Source organism: Mesoplodon densirostris, chromosome 1, assembly GCF_025265405.1.
Source record: "Mesoplodon densirostris isolate mMesDen1 chromosome 1, mMesDen1 primary haplotype, whole genome shotgun sequence".
In the NCBI taxonomy this organism is placed as follows: Eukaryota; Metazoa; Chordata; class Mammalia; order Artiodactyla; family Ziphiidae; genus Mesoplodon; species Mesoplodon densirostris.
Window position 1 is genome coordinate 48759913 of NC_082661.1, and position 17324 is coordinate 48777236.

Consider the following 17324-nt stretch of genomic DNA (forward strand, 5'->3'; position numbering starts at 1 on the left):
TCTGGATTGTGAACCACAAAGATGTGTGCAGGGAACGTTGGTTTTAGGGGAGCTCAAGGAGAAGTTTTTAGTGATATCTTAATATCCTACTGGTGATGTAACCAAGCCAGACTGTGTAAACCCATTAACCAGGTGTAAACAATCTCTACAAACAATCTATACATCCCAAAACAATGTAGGCAAGCTGGCCCTGGGTCTCTCCAGAGATTTTAGAACTTTACACAGCACATTACAAATCTCTAACTAGCTCAACTCATCATCCTTAGCCAAGGGTCAGTACCAGACCTCCAGCCATCCCTGGAGATAGGCACAGAGTGATCCAGTCCAGCTCTAAGAGTACCCTACCTTACACTCAGGTACATGGGGTACTCGGAAACTATTGCTTCCTTTTCCTTTCCCCGGAACAAGCCTGCCTTTGCCTTCACCAGGACCTTTTTCTTCTCCAGCTCAGGGGAGACTGTCACCAGCGTGACCAGCTTGGTCCCACTGCAGCCCAAGAAGGGAAAGAGGCGGAAGGAAAAAGCTGACGTTCCTCCCGCAGTCCCTGCCAAAGGTAGGAAGCCAGCCAGCAGTCATCCATGTGGAGAGCACCTGGGGTCTGATGTGAGATCAGGACAGGAGAGTAGGCAGGTGGAGGATGTGACATCCCTGATTATATGGTCTGGAGAACCCCACCTAGATTCTGGTCATAACTGAGCCCCGTCCCTGAGGTGGGCTGGGGGCATTGCCATTGGCCACGCATGGCTTTAGCAGGGGTCGACCCCTACAGACTATTCCACAGTGTATTTCCCTTTGAAGTACTAACATGCTCTGCACATAGCAGCGTGGACCTAGGGGGTGTCAGCATCCTCTTGGTTCATTCAAGGGAAAGAAGGCTCTGTGATTTTCCTGAAGATAAAAACCAGGTGTGTAATTTATTTTGGATTTGTTCTGGGGATTAAAATGAGGGTTATTACCTGATTCCAGTTATGACTTAGAGCAACATAAATGAGGAAGATGGGCATTTCCTGAGGCGAGAAGTAAAACTGTTTATAAATCGTTCCTAAAATAACTGTGGCCAATTTAGGAGAAGGTCATACATCAAAGGATTTGATATACAGTTAGGAGTACAAGGGTTGCCCAGGTGAATAATTTAAGAACAAGACAGGATCCATTTTATCCCTCAACTGGGGCTTCCCAGGATGGCCCCTTGGCACCCTTTGCGCCCTGTGGTGGAAGGCAGTGGTGCTGAGACTGAACGTATACTGGGTGGACAGAAGGGGCTGGGAGGCGTGAGCATCCTGCGAGGCATGACACTTGTGGATCTGGGGAGGGGAGGGAGCTGTCCCTGCCCTGCGCCAGGCGTTGTACTGCTGTATCACCTCATTCAATCAGCATAGATGGTGCCCTACTTTATGAAAGAAGAAAATGAGACTCAGAGAGCCACGTGGTTGAGCCTGGCTTTGAGTTCAAGTCCCAATTCATCTAAATACTAGGTAGTTACATGATGTTAGAAGAAGAGCCTCGGTTTCCTCCTCTGTTAGATGGGGACAATAAGACCCTCCTTGCTGACCTCCCAGGGCAGCTGTGAGGGTCAAAGGTCACCGCTGTCAGCGTTAGCATGCAGCTAGGAGGAAGCCCCAGGGAAGGTCCCAGCCTCAGCCTTTACCAAGTGCACCTGGTTCTCACCTGCACATCTGACCTCTTTGTAGCTGGCGGTGTTTTATGCTGTGGTTTTGTTGACCTTGTTGAGAGGAGAGGATGACGTATCCAAAGGCTAGGAGAGGATCACCCTCCCCCGAGGGGCACCAGTCCAGCTGTTACCTGGATCAGAAACTAGAGTTCCTCCACGAGGACAGGAAGTGGCCCTATGTCCGAGGCTCTCTGTCTGTGGTGCTCATGATATGTGGGTTTTAAGAGTCCTGGGAGGAATTGCAAACTAAACCTTTGATGTGCTTCCACAGCTCCCATCGCTGCCCCGTTCCATAAACCGAAGCTGCTGAAGCCACAAAGGAAAGTCGCCCTGGTGAGTAACCACATTCTCTGTGTTGTCCCCTCAAGCCCTAAACACAACTCTGGTCCAAGGAGTACCTTTATTGACTGAAAACATGCTCCAAGTTCTTGGTGCTTTGTTCCCAAGCAAAGGCATTCTCTCTTCTTGGGTCAGCTTTTGAGTCAGCTTTTCTCCATAGCTAGTTCCCACAGAGTGGCTTTTTAAAAATCCAAATGGAATTACTTTTCATTATCAATGCTCCTTTTTTGAAAAGAAGGGGAAAAAATCGCACTCAGAAAGGTATAAAATAGAAAGTGGACCAGCTTGTATAAATTTGTCTTGATAACCACTCTGAAGAGACTGCTGAAGAACTTTCCAGAAAACATGTTATACTTTTAATTTTGAAACAATTTCAGTTTTACAGAAGAGTTAGAAAGATGGTACAGAGAGTTCCCGTCTACCCTTCGCCCAGCTTCTCCTAAGCTTAACTTCTCACATAGCCATGGTGTATTTGTCAAAACTAAGAAGTTACCATCAGCACATTACCATTAACTGCACTCCAGACTTGGATCAGATTTCAGCAGTTTTTCCACGAATGTTCTTTTTCTGGTGCAGGATCCCATCCAGGCTGTCACATCGCATTTCGTGGTCTTGTCTCCTTAGTCTCCTCCAATCAGGGCCAGCGCCTCCGTCTGTCTGCTTCTACAGCCTTGACACTTTTAAAGAGTAGTAGCTGCATTTTTTACAATGCCTCTTGATTTGGGTTTCTCTGAGGTTTTCTGATGATTAGAAATGAGGTTATGGATTTGAGGGAAGAACAACACAGAGGAGATATGCCTTTCTCATAGCGTCCCATGGAGCAGACGTGCTATGATGCTGACCGTGACCACTTGGTGAAGGTGGGTCTACCAGGTTCCTTCAGTATAAATCACTATTTTTCCCTTTCCATACTTTATTTGTTAGAAGCCAGTCATTAAGTCACTGGTCACACTCAAGGGGAGGAGAGTGAAGCGGCACCTCCTGAATTCAGGAAGGGGTCTCAAAGACTTTGTGGACACATATGAAGACCACCACAGTAATTAATAGGTATTTTAGGGGAGATACATCAAGCCTGTGCAAATAGCCTGTTTTTCCTTGAACTTTCGTCTACTCGTTTTAGCATTCATCCATGGATTTTGCTTGCAGCACTTATTACTATGGTGAACTGATGGTGATTTTCTGTTTTCCTCAATCCATCTCCATTTACTACTTGAAATTCTTCTGTAAGGAAGAGCTGGATCCCTTTCCTCATTGACTTATTCAGTAATTTCTTTATATCAGTATGGATGCATGAAGATTTAATTTCTTTTAAGTTTGTAATCGTATTGTTATTTATTTTGTTGCCAATTTTGTTCAGCAGCTGTGTATTTGTGTGTGAGAGAGAGAAAGAGAGAAAGAGGGAGAGAGAGGCAGAGAAACTGGCAAACCAATTTTAAAATGTGTATGTAAGATAATAAGATTATCTTGGCCTTGCGGAGGGCCAAGATAATCTTGAAGGAAAAGAACAAAGTGAAGAAATTATATACCAATCCACAAGATTTATATTAAAGCCATAGTAATTAAGCTGTATAGTAAGTAATGGTATTAGCACAAGAATAGACAAATAAACCAAAGGAACATAATAAAGAGCCCCAAACATATCTACATATGTATTGTCACTTGATTTTATGACAAAAGTGACATTGCAGTGCAGTGAAGAAAGGATTATATTTTCAGTATACACTGATGGGTCTGTAGGATCTCCACATGAAAAACAATGATCCATAACCTGTACTTCACACCACACACAAAAATTAATTAGAGAAGGTTCATATACTTAAGTAAGAAAGGTAAAAATAAAACTCCCTAAAATTAGCTTATCTACATAAGGTCAGGGCAAGCAAAGATTTTTAAACAAGACATGTAATGTATGAGCCATAAAGGAAAAGATTGAAAACTTTGGATTACATTAAAATTTAGAAGGTCTATTCTGATTAAAGATATCAGTACAAGAATGAAAAGGGAAGCCACCTATGGGGAGAGTGTACCTGCCACGTGTATATTTGATGAAGGCTTCTTACCTAGCATTTGTGAACACCTACAAATCAATAAAAAAGAAAAAGGCAACACTACAAAAAAAATAGGCAGAAGTCTTAAACATGTGCTTCACCAAAGAAGACATACAAATAGCCAGTCAGCACATGAAAAGTATTTAATCTCATTGGTGTCATGGAAATGGAGGTTAGAAGCAGAAAACCAGTTCACATCTACCAGGATGGCTACAGTGAAATACTTATATGGTTTCCTTTTTTTTTCTGCCTGTTTTTCTCTGATCCATTTGGAATTTAGGAATGGCTCCAGTTTTATCTGTCATTCTTTTTTGTCAGATTCTTTTATATTTAACTTTATGTTTCATATTTCAATAATCGCTACTTGCCAGTTTCATTATACTTCATCACTACATTCTAAACAATTATTTACACTTAACTTTTATTAGTTCTGTTATTATCTTTTCTTGAATCCAGTATCTTCCCCCCTAAATATATTTGCCTTTACATTTGAGTAGTTTGTCTGTGAATGGAATTCTAGTTTCATAAACATTTTCCACTCTGTTCTGGGAAATATGCTAAGCACTTTGTGTGCATTTCTGTTTACTTCCCATATTGCTCAGCATAAATGCCATGCTCATTACTGTGGCATCTAATGCCTTATATCATGCAAGACACATGTAATTTAAATTTTCCAGTAACCACATTAAAGACGTAAAAACAAACAGGTGAAACCAATTTTCGTAATATGGCTTATTTAACCCAATATATCAAAATATTATCATTTAAACATATAACCAGTATAAAAATTATTAATGAAACATTTTAATGCTTATTGTTCTGCTAAGTCTTCAAAATCCAGTGTGTATGTTATGCTTCCTGCACATCTCATTTCAGAACCACAGTTCAAGAGCTTAATAGTCACATTTGGCTATTGGTTACCATATTGGACAGCGCAGCCCTATAATGATCTAGCCCCCATGACCTCTTTGACATGATTTTTACCACTGTCCCCCTTTCTCGTTCCCCTCCCATCATTCTGTCTTCCTTGCTAGTCCTTAAACATACCAAGCATGTTCTGGTATGGCTTTTGTTGTCTTATATGCCTGGACCGTCCTCCCCAGGCTATGTCTGTGGCTTATTACTCACCCCTTAGGGTCTCTATTCAAATATCAACTCAGTGGAGAAGCCTTCCTGAAACTCTGTATAAAACACCACCCACCCTCTGAAGGAACTCCCCATGAGAGGCATCCTGATGTACTTTTACATGTATCTATTACCTGCCTTTCTCTTCTCAGAATGCAAGGTCCATGAAGGCAGGGAGGTTGTCTGCTCTGGTCAGTGCTGTGTTCTCCACACCAGAGCAGTGTCCAACAGGATGGGGATGTGTGATTTTGCACCCCAGCTTTGTGGAGTAGGTTCTGTCATTGTGCTTTTTTTTTTTTAACATCTTTATTGGAGTATAATTGCTTTACAATGGTGTGTTAGTTTCTGCTTTATAACAAAGTGAATCAGTTATACATATACATATGTTCCCATATCTCTTCCCTCTTGCGTCTCCCTCCCTCCCACCCTCCCTATCCCACCCCTGCAGGCGGTCAGAAAGCACCGAGCTGATCTCCCTGTGCTATGCGGCTGCTTCATTGTGCTTTTATAGATGGGCACAGTGAGACTCGGAGTCAGTAAGGTGACAGATGGACGACTAACCCAAGGCCATGCAGCTTGTGGGCTGCAGTCAGGACTTGAACCTTTGTCCTTCTGAAGCCAGAGTGTAAGGTTTTAACCAGCTTAATTGAAGCCTTGTCTCAGAGTGGAACCTGGATCTCTGCGCATGATTCTGACATCCTCTCATGGCTCAGCCTTGCCCCTGACCTTCCTATTCTGTGCCCAGGTTTCTGCTGTTCTCCTAGACAGGATGGTTCCTCTGTTTTCCAAAGAAAGCCTCCTTTTGCCTGCAATGAGTTGTGGGTCCTGAAGGGCTTTTCATACAGTGTGATTCCGTCTGGTTCATATCATCAAAAATTCCTTATCAGTTCTGCTCTGTTGACTACACTGTCTTGTCCTCAAATGTAGCAGCGGGGTTTTTGCTGATTTTAATAGATTTCTGATCATTCAGTAGACTTTGGGAAACTCAACTGAACACAAAGGCTAAAACTATCAACTTTCCTTGGAGCATCCTTCATCCCATCTGTTGAGAGTCAGTTTCCCCAGATAGTCTGAGTTCACTCTCTCCCAGCGGTCCATATCACTACACATCTGTGTGTGTATCTTTTCCAGATCTTTTATTCTTAATCCTGATATTTATCAACAACCTCGAGAATGATTATACTTTGTAAATTTCCCCCATCTTACATTCTAAGTTGCTCAGGGCCTGTTGTTTCTTATCCAATCTTTTACCCCTGGTAACAACAGAAACCGCTCTTTATTTGACGTTCCATTGATATATCCCAGGGATTTATAAGAAAAAGTGCTTTTTGCATGTCATCGTATTTAATTCTCACAGTAAGTCCCCCCACTCCCAGATTTGCCTGTGAGGACACACAAACACTCTGTTTCAGAGAAGTGAGTTCCTACAACCCACAGCGGGTAGTGTTTCATCTCTCATGAAGACAGTGCTGCTGCCCTAATAGATGGGGCAGTGTCAGCAGCCTTGAATGGACAACTTTCTTTAGTCCACAGCTGTAAAAGCAGTTTGCCTTAAGCAATTTGGGGCATTTATAAACAAAGTAGATTCAACAGCATTTTCAAAAATAACTGGTCTTAATTGCAAGTTTTTATGGTTAAGTTTTTCTTTGAGCTGGTATGCCCCTCTGGATGGAGATTCAACATAGGAAATTCTTAATTTTCACAGAAAGTAAGTTGGGGCACTTATCTGCACTTCAAAATGGATTCTTTGTTTTATGGAAATATCACCCATTACAGTTCTTAAATACCAATTGTCCTTTGATCTTTTAAGATAGGAAAAAGCTTGAAATTTTTATACCAGATTTTCCAGAAACGAGTCAATTTGGAGACCAGTTTGCACCTATAACAATACACAGTGAAGTAAAGAGCTGACTTTGAGTGGACCTCTGTCTGACCAGCAGTTTAGAGTCAAAAATACCAGGCCTAGCGTCTGCAGTTTTTGGTTAATATTAAGATTTATTTTCCCAGGAGGCCAGCATTGACCTTGGTCTCAATTTGGTCAATATTTCTCTCTCAAATCAATAAGTCTTGATGGCAGCTGAAACTAAAGTCAATAGCTACTTGTTGACTCACACAGGCCTTAGTGGGTAATTTAGAAAATAATTTGACATCTTTTCTTTGGGGTCTGGTGCCAGTTTAGGTGTTTAATTCTGTAATTGTTGCATTTTGCCACAAAATCCATAAAACCATGCTTCCTGGAGTGGTCACAGGCCACAGAGCCCTTCAGTCACCCAGCTGCTCTTTCCAGAGTGATACTGACCCATGCTCATCCCAAGGAATCAACCTGCCTGCCACCTCCACTGACTCATTGGCAAAAAGCAAGAACCCCCATTTACTGAGCACCTACTGTGTGCCAACCCCTCTGCTAGGTGCTTTGTAGGCTCCATCTCCCTCACCTCATCTCACATGCCAACTCCCAGCAGACCCTCAGACTCCAGGCGAAAATGACAAGCCTGGCTCCTTGTGTTTTCACCCTCAGAGCATTAACAAGTGGGCATCTTTTCTTATGTTTCCAAGATAACATGGCATTTTGCAAGAACTGTGTATACCAGAGACTAACACTGGTTGGAAGGTTTAAAAAAATGATAGGACTCAAGAAGAAAAACAGAGGTGAGAAAGGCACTTTAGACTTTTTATAATCAAGTTATCAAAATTGTTCTCCCCTATTTTAACACAACAACCTGCTCTCAAAGTTAGCTCATCAGCTCATGAAGCCATGTGTTATCACCAAGCCTCTTTTTTTTTTTTTTTTTTTTTTTTTTTTTTGCGGTACACGGCCCTCTCACTGTTGTGGCCTCTCCCGTTGCGGAGCACAGGCTCCGGATGCGCAGGCTTAGCGGCCATGGCTCACGGGCCCAGCTGCTCCACGGCATGTGGGATCTTCCCGGACCGGGGCACAAACCCATGTCCCCTGTATCGGCAGGCGGACTCTCAACCACTGCGCCACCAGGGAAGCCCACCAAGGCTCTTTCTGATGGGCAATGTGATCCCTTTGTCTAACAACCTTGAACACTGACAGTGAAGACCCGCATTTCTTCCCTATGGTTTAGGGCTCCCTGAACCCACTGAGCTAATTCACACACTTCCAGGAATAGCTGTCACTGCTTCCTTGTTTCAGAAGAAGCAGAGAAAGCCGGAAGTGCATTTGATTTGTTTTTCTTGCCTTAGGTCACTTACTGATTCAGAGACTGAGTGGAGGAAGAGAAAGCAAACAGTTTCTGTGATGTGGAGGCGAGACCTCAGTAGCAACAGGGACCGTGAGCTGGAAGGGAGGGTGGGCAGCATCCCCAGACCAACTCACAGAGGAGGATGCAGTTCCGTGGGCTCCTTCTGCCTCAGGGTCATGCCTCCTCATGGAGGGTCCGTCAGTACCTCACCTCTGAGTTCTCTCTCTCCATAATCAAGTCACTCGTATGTAGCACTCGGTAGCCAGAAAGGTCAGGCCACCCCCGTTCTATAAGGAGAAAACTGTCACTTGTGAGCAAAAGACTAAAGACACAGGAAAAGTAGGAACATCAGGGGCTTAATTACCACCAGTTTCCCAGTGGGTCTCTTGTATCTGGTCTCCCACTCTGATCCCTCTCCCACATTGCTGCCTAGGGATTTTTCTAAAACGCAACTCCAATCATGTCATTTCCCTGCTTAAAATACTCTCGTGGGCCCCCCCTTGCCTCCAGGATGAAGCAGGGCTTCCCGCGCGTGGCAGCTGTCATCATCTGTCTCACGCTCCACCCCGTTACCCCGTGTGGTCCAGGTCATCTTACCCTGGGCCCCACGGGCTCTGTCCGGACCTGTTGGCCCTGCTCGTCCTCCCACAGAGCTGCCGCTCACCTCCAAGATGGGGATCGCTCACCTCCTTCTTTTTGAGGCCTCCTGTCCCTTCAGTCCCACTTCTCCACAAATCTGGACTCGCCCAGGCATCAGAGTTATGCTCTGCATGTCAGGGACCTCCCATCACCAACTCTCAGGACCCTTTTCAGTTAATCTCTCATTTCTGACCCCTCGATGCATCGATGCCCTTGTCCCTGGAGGTAAACGTGGGTCACCTGCCATAGCCCCAGCTGACTGCTTTCCCTCCTGGCTGTCGCCCCTCCCCAGATGGTTAGGCTGGCTTCCCCCGCTCCACTTCTCTAGAGTATTACCTGTCTCTGGGGTCCTCTTCTCCTTGAACACATTGCCTGCGAGGGTCAACACTCTCACAGGTGCAGCGGCCACCTGTGCAGCCCACTGATTCCCTAACCTGGGCCTTCAAGTCAATTCCAGCCTGGTTCTTCTGACTGTTTATGATACACCCCGCAGGAGGCTCCAAGCGTGCCCCAAACTTACCACAGCACACACAGACCTCATCACCTTCCCACAGTCCTGCTCCACCTGGGATATCATGCTGTCCAGAATCTATGTGCCTTCTCCCTTACCCCCATGTCTACTGGTGACCGAAGCCTGTCTGTTACTTCGCAGGAGCCTGGGCTTGACCCCAGGCTAACCCCCCGCCATGGCTGGTTGTCACACCCACCACCTCCCCATCCATCTGACTCCAGGGCCTCTCCACAGGCCTCCTACAGCACTCGGCCTCACCTGTGTCTCAGCACTTCCCACTCCATGTTGAAGTCATGTTAACCCACCTGAATGGACTTTCTCCTCCACTGCAACCACATGGTTCCTTTTTACAAAGTGACCTCTACATCTCTCTTGCTGTGAAGGCTGTACATTGTAGACACCTTAGACAGTGCAGACTGTGGGAACTGGTTTTTTTTAAATTGTGTTAAAATACACATAACATAAAATTTACCGTCTTAACCATTCTGAAGTGTACAGTTCAGTGGTGTTAAGTATATTCACATTGCTGTGCAATCTCCACAGCTCTTCATCTTGCAAAAGTCTGTACTCATTAAGTATTCATCTCTACTCTCTCCTCCTCCAGCCCTTGAAAAGTACCCTTCTACTCTGTCTATAAATTTGACCACTCTGGGTACCTCATATAAGTAGAATCATATGGTGTTTATCCTTCTGTGACTGGCTTATTTTACTTAGCATGATGTTGTCAGGGATCATTTATGTTGCAACATGGGTCAGAATTTTCTTCCTTTTCAAAGGCTGAATAATATTTCAGTTTATGTATACATACTACATATTGTTTATCGATTCATCTGTGGATGGACACTTGGGTTGCTTCCACATGTTAGCTATTATGAATAATACTGCTGTGAATATGGTTGTACAAATATCTCTTTGAGTCCCTGCATTCAAATATTTTGGATATGTACCTAGAAGTGGAATCCCTGGATCACATGGTAGTTCTCTGTTTAATTTTTTGAGGAACTGCTGTACTCTTTTCCATAGTGGTTGCATGATTTTACATTCCCACCAACAGTGCACAAGGGTTCTAGTTTCTCTACATCCTTACTGACACTCGTTATTTTCTGTTTTTTTTTTAAATATAGTAGCCAGCCTAATGGGTGTGAGATGGTATCGTATTGTGGTTTTGATTTGCATTTCCATAATGATTAGTGATGTTGAGCATCTTTTCATGTGCCTGTTGGCCATTTGTATATCTTCTTTGGAGAAATGTCTATTCAAGTCTTTCCCCCATTTTAAAATCAGATTGCTTGCTTTTTGTTGTTGTGTTTATAGAAGTTCTGTATATACTCTGGATATTAACCCCTTTTGGATATACAATTTGCACGTATTTTCATCCATTCTGTAGGTTGCCTTTGCACTTTGTTGATATATCCTTTGATGCCCAGAAGTTTTAAATTTTGATTAGCATTAGTTTTAAAGTCATCGACAACCTGCCCATCACTCTGTCCCCAGTTGGGGAGCTGGGATCTGCAGACTATGTGTGGAATGAATGAACAATTGAGGGCAGAGATCTGAGATTGGAGATCTAAGTCCTCACTGCTCAACGTGAGGTCCACGGACCAGCAGCCTGGGCATTGCCTGGGAGCTTGTTGGAAAAATGGAAGCTCAGGCCCCACCCTAGACCTACTGAATTAGAATCTGCAATTCAATAAGGTTCCAGATGAATCTGGTGAACGTTGAAGTTTAAGAAGTGCAGCTCTAAGTAACTTAACAAACAGCAGCCAACTCTGGTTAGGTCATGGCTGGTGGGACAGAGTCATCCCCGGCCACCTCCGGAGACAGTTTTATTTACATTTTAGTGAGACAGTTCAGCCCACTTGGGAGAATGGTGGGTTTTCTTATTTATCCACAAAGAGAGAATTAAACATGAGAATCTGCTTCTAAAGGGTATTGTGACTCTCTTTCATTCCTGTAAACCTTTCCTGGATAGCTCATCCCTGTCTCAGCTGTGTGTAGCCCTGCCCTACGATCTCCTAGGACCCCTCACAGTCGCAGGTAGAGAATTCTGACACGTAGGGAATGTGTGACCAAGGCCTGCTTGTCTGGGATTCCCTTGAGTTTAAAGTCTGCAGTAAACCTGCCTCCTCTCATGGAATCTGAAAGATCAGAGCACTTAAAAACAGAGGGACGAGGTTCATTCCATCATAGTTGAAGGGAACCTGTCTTAGGAGTGGGCCTTGCACCCAGTGGTCAGTCCAGGACTGAGATGCCAGCCCTACTGAGTGTTCGCCTGGTGTCAGGAAAGAAGCCCCCTCTTCCAGTTCAGTTTTCACTATTGACAGTGTACTTGCAAGACCAAAAAGTGTTTTTCTCTGATCAGTAGCAGAAAAGGGCTTTGAGGCACATTAGACACCAGTGATAGAATTCTGAGAGGATTTTAATAATAACCCAAATCCCAGCAAAATTATTTCCAGAGGACACGCATTTCAGGTTTCTTGAAGGATGTTTATAATAAGCTGAAGAATTTCTCTTGTTGTCGTTAAATGTGCTAACACTGGTTTCAGTTAAATTTTGCATGAAAAGAATATATTAACCTGCATAAAATATGTTCATAATCTCGATTTAAAATTAAAAAGAAGGAAAAACCCACAAGCACATGAACAATATATCTCCCCAAGTAAAAGCCTTGGGAAGAAAACAAAAACTTTGCTTGTACCACGCTAGCACCATTTTTACAGAGATAAAAATTCTATGCCCCCCTCGGTACACATGCACATCCCATTATTGTCACAGGGAGTTATGTATGTCGACTGGAGGGAAGAATAGATGCCGGGGCTTCGGAAGGGATGAGAGTGGGGAAAACAGAAGTCATTTCGTTTCATGGGCTTCCTTCAGTCGGGGGAGGGCAGGTGGCTGGGCCTTTCGTAAGTGGGATGTGATCACCAAGGAGGCGAGATCAGGCCTCCCCGAAGTGGCAGTGGGAACATCTCGTATTAGAGACTCTTAGCCCTGACGCAGGGCTGTTACTTCCCCTCAGGCCACGAGGTCCGTGCCGAGGCCCCTCTGTGCTTCGCACTGTCTAAAAACAGCTATGGGGCTGGATGCTTCTCAGCTTCATCATGGGCCAGTGGAGGTTGGTTGAGGCTCTGATGTTACTAACAATGGGCCCCGTGAAGCCGTTACCTTCAGGAGTCTTCTAAGCGCTCATTGGGAACCCCCTTTTGGGAGATGACAGGGATCCTCTAGAAGTGATGCAGAGGGAGTCTGCCTCGCCCTGTTCTAGAAGGGTAGTGTGGCTTTGTGCTTTCAGGAGGGAGGTGATTTCGGAATTGACCACCTTGGAGCTGTGTTTCTCCAGTTTGCTGCATCACAGATTCCTTTGGATCATTTTGCAGTCTCCCACTCAGTGTTGACAGGCAGCGTACGAGGTGCTATGGGGACAGGAGCCTTGGAGCCCCCTGACAAAGGTGAACAGGCAGCAGAGAGGTGAGCTGGGCCCGAGGATGGTCCAGGCTGGAGGCAGGCCAGAAGCCCAGCGGGTCCAGTCCTCTGAGTGACCCCGCCTGGTTGCACAGGCCCACCCTGCTCCCGGGGGTCCTGGGCCCACTCTGGGGCAGGGCCATCTCTGTGTATCTGCAGGGAATGTCCCTTCAGAGTGGTAGCTTGTTTTCCATCTCAGCTCAGCTGATTTGCTGCCTTTATTGGGCACTTCATTGCTGGGATCATTGCACTGCTGGGAAATATTTTTTTGTAACTTTTTCACTCTATTTTATTTTTGTAATCTCCTGGAACAATATCATTTGTGCTCACATTTGATTTTTTTTTTAAAAAAGCCTATTTCATTTAAAACTTCAGTTTTGAATGCGGAGCACTTCAGAGTTATTAAGAGACTTCTTCAGTCTCAAATAGAGAATACTAGAAATGAAGTGCCATTTTGGAAAAAAAGAAAAGAAAGAAAAACATCATCAACTTATCTGTAACATCAAGGTAGGCATCCAAAATATCAGGAAGAAAATTTCTATGTGAAACTCTGAGTTCATGACAAATTAATGGTACATGTAGGGGATTTTGTTTCCCTAGCCAGATTCAATTCTCATTTATTATTATAAGTTCCTAAAGTTGAATTTATAAATTCCAACAAGTACATGTGATGCAATAAGACACAGTCTTGTGAATTAAGATTAGAGTGTGCATAGAAAGATGATGAATATGAACTATGAATTCAATCATATGTGCCCATTGCCCATATTACATATGAATCCAACAAATAAGCTAGCATACCTCCTACTATTTTGTATTTTCTCCTAATGCTTGCCTGTACATTGTGTCTAGAACATAATGCTGGTGGTGATGATGGTGATGATGATGGTGATGGTGATGATATACACACTTCATTTTGATGGCACTTGCCCATGCAGGCACTATCCCAGTGTTTACCAATATGAACATTGGGGTGACTCTGACCTATGCATTATAATGTGTCCATCTCATAGATGAGGCAGGGGAGGCATAGGGAAGTAGTACCAGCACAAACTCCCCCTCCAGGAAGTGGCAGAGCTGGATCTGACCAGGCACTTGGCCCCCAGTCCCTGTTCTTCCTCCCTGGACTCTGGGGTCTGCTGCCTCTCATCAGAAGCACTCAGTAAAGTCCTAGGCCACTGGGTCTACGGTGTTCTCTGTCCTGACTTTACTAGATGGGTTTTCATGATGAAAGCTGTAATGGTAATTCTGCATGGGGTGCAGGAGTAAGGCTGGCAATTCAGGATCTCTATTTAAAACAGAAAGTAAAATTCTTCCTTGGGCCTCCTAACAGGTGGCTTCTGTTAGAAGATTGGCTTATATTCTTCTAAGAATTTTTCTATGTACATGTAAACTTAAATCCATATATATGTGTTTATTCCCAAAGTGTATATACTGTCGACCCACAGTCATTGTAGGTCCTGTCCACAGATTATGACAAATCCATTTCTGTGTGTTCCCTAAAAACAATCCTAAACAAAATGTTCACACGTTGAATTGTCTTCTCATTAACAATATATCAGGCTCATATTTCTATGTCAGTACATATAGATCTACCCCATTCTTCTCATGACTGCAAAGTGTTATGGCATCATTGTTTCTTTAATCAGTCCCAACTCTAATTTCTAACTCTTTGGATCAATGCTCTAGTGAATATTCTTTCAGATACAAATTTGCTTAATGGTGTTTCTGTAGGAGAGATTTTTAGAAATGGGATTATGATGGGAAAGTGTATCTGCATTTTCAATTTTGATAGATTCTGCCCAATTACCATCCCAAAGTGTTTTCTTATTTTATTCTCCCACCAACAAAGGATGAGAGCGAACATTTCCTCATACCCTCCCCAGTGTAGGATATCTTTCTTTCTATCATCTATCTATCTATCTATCTACCTATCTATCTATCTATCATCTATCTATATCTATCTATCATCTATCTTTAAAACCATAAAGTTGAAAGCCATATGCAGATTTTACATGATCCCAAGTAGTAGAACCCAGGCATCCTACTTCTCAGTAGACTGTCCTCATGGAAACCCTAGATAGGCTGAAAGAGAAATGAGTCCCATGGTTCTGCCCATGATTTCTGAGAGCATCCCCTCCCTACATTCCTGGGACCAAGGATATCCACAGAACAGTTTTTAATGAGTGTCAGACTGGTTTTCTTTCATTTTGTCTTATTCATTCATTCACTCATTCATTTAAAAATGAGCAATGAGTATCTCCTATGTGCCAGGTTGCACCTGGGTCAGGTATCTTTCTAGGAGCTAAGTTATAAACAGTGGCGTGCTCCAGCCCACTCCTATCCACTAGAGAAAACAAATCTCTTCGGCATCTTGAAATCAGCCATTGCAGGAGGATTTACACATGTAAATCAGAAAATGCTACAAATGAGAGTTTTCTTCTTGGAGGGCCAGTTGCTCGGCAATTTCCCTGCATACCACTGGGCGCAGCAGTGGATAAGTTTGACAAAGTCACCACTCCCATGGACCTGAGTGGTGTGGTTATAGGCCACCTCTTGCGCTGGCTCTGTCGCTTGCTAGCTATTGAGCCCAAGCCTCCCATTTCTTTGCCTTGGTTTCTGAGGTCCAATGGCATCCAGCAGCATCTGGTACATGATGTTTTCCAAATGACCTCTGAATATCTTCAGTTCTCTGCCTCTAAATATTTCAAAGGGAAATTGTTAAAGCAACACTTGTTCATTTCTATGATAAAAATTGTAGTCATAGTCAAGCCTTTGTGTAGCATTTACTGTTGAGCTACCAGGTAATTTTCTGAGTATGTTACATATATTAATGCATTTAATCCTCAAAATAATCCCGTGATATAGGTACTATTATTAATCCCACTTTATGAATCCCATGCCTCTGATGAGGAAACAGAGGCACAGAGTGGTTAAGTAACTTACCTAAGGTCACACAGCCAGTAAATAGCAGTCTTTCAGTCTCCGAGAGTCCATGCTCTTAAGTACCCCTAGACAGACCCTTGCCCAATCCGATGAATCTAGAAAAGTGTTAAAGATTGCAGTTGATTAGAAGATCAAGAGTGTTCAAGACTGAAGACTCTCAGAGTGGACTCCTATGTAGTAGGTAACCAAACACTTTCTTTTTCAAAGCATAAGCATTCTCTTGAATAATACTGCCAGGAAAAGTAATTTTGGAAGGCAGCTGGGAAAACATACATCTATGGTCCACAGGGAAGAGAAAATACGTGACTGTATTAGATCATGGAGCTCTCACTGTGCCACTGTTAAAAGTTTCATGTATCAGGACCCTCCCCAAGAGCGTTATCTGTAATCACATTTTAGCTTCCAAAACATATGTTGGTGAAATCTAGAGATATCCATCTGTCTGATGACTTGTAATGCCTCAGGCCTTTCAGTGCAAAGCTTCAGCACTTTCTAAAGCTGGTCACTTCTGTCTGTCCTCAGAGCAATTAGCCAGGGGCATGTGACTTACCATCATGTCAAATTCATTCTGGTAATGCACTTTGCTAAAGAGCCTTTGAATTCTCCAGATTCAGGAGTATGATGTGAATTTGCTCAGCTCATGATTTCTGAATGACTTCATCCAACCCAAGGTGCCAACACGCCTGGATAAGACTTTAAAATCTTCATCTCCATCCAAGGCTTCTCTACTGAGTTACAGAGCCTTTCTAAGCCTTCCAAAGTCCTAGAGAACACTGGGTTATTGGCCATTAGTCACCGAGTAACCATGTGGAAGGGAAGCTGGGTGTGAGGTAGGCAGATATAATTGCAAGGCGATGGCTGAAACAACAAAGGAAGTGGGCCTCAGAGAGCGCCTCTATCTCCGTGCACAGAAACGAAGGGTCCTGGTCTCTGGGTCCTGGCTCAGATTGTCAAGATGCACCTAAGTCAGCAGTCACAGCCGCCTGCTGGATGTGAGAATGCAGCTGGATTCCAGCTCCCAGCTCTGAGGGAGGATTCTGGTATCATTTATACCACTAGAGCCAGAGGTCCCATTGGACCACTGACCTCAGCCCCAAGGACACGGTGAGAGCAGACCTGGCATGTGGCTCTGGCGGGTACCTCGGAAAATTCCCCTGGATTTTCCAGTCCTACCCCATTGATGCTTGGCTTCATATTTCTCCCTGTTCAATGGGCACCTCTAATCAAGAGTCTGTTGCCACCTCACACGCAGCCTGGCCAAAGCAGAGCCTGCACCCTTGTCACTTCCATCCCATGCTGGTAAGAGGCACACTTGCTCCGTCCTTGGAGGTTGAGTCCTTTGTGGGTGAGACTGTGGAGCAAGACAAGTGGTCGCC

At 44.0% G+C, this 17324-nt stretch overlaps 1 protein-coding gene across 1 annotated transcript in view; it reads left to right on the top strand.

Annotated features, from left to right (window-relative positions):
- VSTM4 (V-set and transmembrane domain containing 4) overlaps positions 1-17324 on the top strand; it is a 90604-nt gene that overhangs the window by 61410 nt on the left and 11870 nt on the right. Inside the window, exons 6-7 of the mRNA XM_060103167.1 lie at positions 447-553; positions 1944-2005. Of these exons, the coding sequence (XP_059959150.1) occupies positions 447-553; positions 1944-2005 (169 nt within the window). The remainder of the gene's footprint in view (positions 1-446; positions 554-1943; positions 2006-17324) is intronic.